The following is a 3,598-nucleotide window of genomic DNA, read 5'->3' on the forward strand; positions in this document are numbered from 1 at the left end:
GTGGTAAAGACATTTGCGATGTAAAATTCACGTGGTAAAGCCATGCGTTGTATTTGAAATCGTGGTAACATCATATATTCGTGATTTATATATAAAAAAGGTGATTTTAAGGCTTCATAAGGGGTTTAAAATGAAAAGTCCAAATGGCAGTAAACTGCACACACAGGTCAAGCAGTGGCAGCCCTGAGACATGTCTGAAGGGCTCCTTGAGTGGGTGGCACACAAAGTGCTACAGGCTCACTAGTGGCATTTAATTTACAAACCCTGGGTACATGGTACACCTCTCTAAAAGGCACTTACAAGTAAACTAAAGATACCAGTGTGGACAAACCAATGTTGCCATGTTTAGGAGGGAAGCACATGCACGTTAGCACTGGTCAGCAGTGGTAAAGTGCTCAGAGTCCTATGTCCAACAAAAAGATTCCACAAAGGTAATGAGGCAAAATGTCTGGGGGAAGACCACCCTAAGGCTGACAAGTCTTACATAAATTATCTGGCAATAACATGGAAATATTTGATTTTCATTGAGATTAATTTGCTTATCTGGAAGTAGTTACAAACGTACAGGAGCAACTCAGAATACTGTCCGACCCAAGACACACAGTGATTTAAACTGAAGTCAGGCATATGCCATAACTCAGTTTTTGCATTCTCTTTTTTGGCAAAAGGGTACTTTGACTCCCGTATTCTGAACATCTAATTTTCTTTAGTTACAAACCTAAATGTTAAAACCTGATATCATGCATCATTTTCTCAGTGTAGATGTTTGATAAGGAATGTCTTCTTTAAGGCCTGCACCATTTCCTGGTTTTTCAAAGTATATATGACAGGGTTGAGCATGGGTGTTACAAAACTGTACAATGCAGACAAGAGGTGGTCTTTGTCCAGTGTGTTGCCCGAGAAAGTTTGCAAATAGTTGAAAATACAACTTCCATAGAACAGGATGACAACTGTGATATGGGAGGCACAAGTGGAGAATGCTTTCCTTCTCCCTACGACAGACCTCATTTTCAATATGGAGGAGATTATGAAAATGTAGGATACTATGATACAAAGACATGGAGTCCATGCTATAAACACTCCTATGACCAAAAGCATCAATTTGTTCAGAGAGGTGTCACCACATGCAATGGACAGGAGTGGTGGAATGTCACAGAAGAAATAATTGATTTTGTTGGAGAAACAGAAGGGCAATCGAAATACCAAGGCTGTGTGTAAAACAGAATTCAGAAACCCACTTATCCAGGAAAAGGAGGCAAGTTCAAGGCAAACTGAACCTTTCATAACAATGTTATAAAGAAGGGGGTTACAGATTGCAACAAAGCGGTCATATGACATTACTGCAAGCAAGACACATTCTGTTCCAACAAAGGAGAAGAACAAATACAGTTGAGCCACACAGCCAGAGTATGAAATTGTCATTTCCTCAAATAGGAGTGTTTCTAGCATTTTAGGAACAGTTGATGAAGTGTAGCAGATGTCCAGGAAAGAGAGGTTCCAAAGGAAGAAGTACATAGGTTTGTAGAGATGAGGATTTAGCCAGGTGACCAGAATGATGGCAATATTTCCAACCACTGTCATTGAGTAGATACCAAAAAGAACAGCAAAGAGAAGACTATGGAACTTAGAAAGGTTGGAGAATCCCAGGAGGATGAAATCTGTATATGCTGTCTCGTTGTCAACAACCATTTTCCACTGCAAAACATCAGAATGTAAAAAACAAATGATTTGTGTTTATTTTTTTTAAATGTTGCATTCCATTATTTTTTACACATTAACAAAGCAAAATAGTACTATTTTCACTAGAATGATTTAAAAAAAGATCACATGTTGCAAAAACTCTGTAGACATGCTTTTGTGGATGAGTACAATGCAAATATCTCTTCAATTAGGATGTTATTGCATTATTGTCTTTTCACTTGCTCTTTTCCAGGTCAAATACTCTTTGTAAAATATTATGCATATCCAATATGCACATTATACTCCATTAGAGCTAAATGTCATTTGAGCCTGGTTGAGTCACGAATACCAGGATACTTTTTTGTGCCACACTCCAAGATACAGACTTTTGGCTAACTCCTCTATGCCCATAGCACCAAGTTGTAAAGTCCTGCCCTCTTTATATTTATTTGTTTCTTAAACCCATACTTTTTCTTTATTCCTGGTGATAGTGTGCACCTAGTTCTTTGAAGGGTTGACTTTCGTGTGTTCGTGAATTTATTCATGCCAAGTCTAAAAGAGGTAATGGGGTGTGACATTAAGAGTGACAATGCTAACACAGTCATTGGCTGCCAGAGGACATGGAGCCCTGTGGTAAAGTGCCCTCTGTGAATGATCATCCCCCCACACTTTGCTGCTAGAAGCTGTGAGAATCGATATGAAAGTGTGCTGGGCTCTGCTAACCAGGCCTAGCACCATTGTTCTGTCACTCAAACTGTAAATGTGAATTGGTACACCCAATTGGTAAGTGCTTTTACAACCGTGTAAGGCTCTAGTATATGATATCAGTGGTACCACAAACAGGGATGTAAATGGGATACCAGTGCTGTAGCCACCCTGAGTGACTTGAGTAAAATCATATTGCCTGCTCGAGTTCGACCCTGCACACACCATGTGTGACAGGGTCACCTCATTTGATTTAATATAAGTCGGTCCCCCTTAAGACAGGCCTTCTATAACCCAGGAGGCAGGGTGCATTATATTAAGTGTGTGCAAGCATATTTTGCACTGTGAAGCATTCTAAATGTAATTCTACTGCAAGTGACCAGGGGACCATAACATAACTTTGACTGGTATAAGGAGATTACCTATATGTAAAGCTCCATGATGATCCGGATGATTTCTTCCATGTTTGGTATCAAACACCATGTTTTTTAACTCCCCACACATTGCTCGTGTCAAGGGTAACCTGCATGTACCCAGGTGGCACTTTAGACAGTGCAGCGCAGTTTAACAGGTGCTCTTGTGCTTTGGAAGTCTTTTTCAAATGTTTGCCACCAAGACAGAAGTATTACCTCATGTTGGGGAGTGCATGCCCTCTGTTAGCAAGAGGGGATATCTCCACCCACACCGGATGACTGGTGATTTAGGCCAGTATGGAGGTGAGCCTCAAAGGGTTCACTGTCGCTCTTGGACAAAGGAACTTGTCTTACACTTGAGGACAAAGCATCTCCAGGCACTGTTTTTTGCAGGTAGGTGGGAAATTAGCTATGCAGTTAGGCGTCTACCTCCCCAAGTTGACCACACATCTAAGGTGTTCCAGCTGAGGTGCCCAGTTGAGGATGGTTGTGGCCATCTTGAATTTAGCTTTAAAATTTGTTTCTGACTAGTTTGTGTGACATACAGCCACAGAATGTTCAAACCTCATAAATCCAGGATTTAAGGGGCACTGAGACACCGGAACTTTAGATGTAAAGTGATAACAAGAAGAGACCCATTTCCACAACAAGGCAGGACTCTATGTATAAATTCTCTAAGCTCTGCACATGTGGCATCCAAGCTACACCCGCTGGATTACGTCTCTACCATGGCAAGAGACCAATTCTAAAGGGAAGGTAAACACCTATGCAAACTCTAGACTTCAGAAGAACTCCCTTGG

General features: G+C 40.9%; 1 protein-coding gene across 1 annotated transcript; it reads right to left on the bottom strand.

Annotated features, from left to right (window-relative positions):
- Positions 1 to 753: 753 nt before the first annotated feature.
- Positions 754 to 1,689, bottom strand: LOC144752727 (olfactory receptor 5V1-like). The gene has a single exon (XM_078640587.1). The coding sequence runs from the start codon at positions 1,687 to 1,689 to the stop codon at positions 754 to 756; it is 936 nt and encodes a 311-aa protein (XP_078496713.1).
- Between the last annotated feature and the right edge of the window lie 1,909 nt (positions 1,690 to 3,598).

The sequence above is a fragment of the Lissotriton helveticus genome, chromosome 5_1 (genome assembly GCF_964261635.1).
Source record: "Lissotriton helveticus chromosome 5_1, aLisHel1.1, whole genome shotgun sequence".
NCBI classification, from domain to species: Eukaryota; Metazoa; Chordata; class Amphibia; order Caudata; family Salamandridae; genus Lissotriton; species Lissotriton helveticus.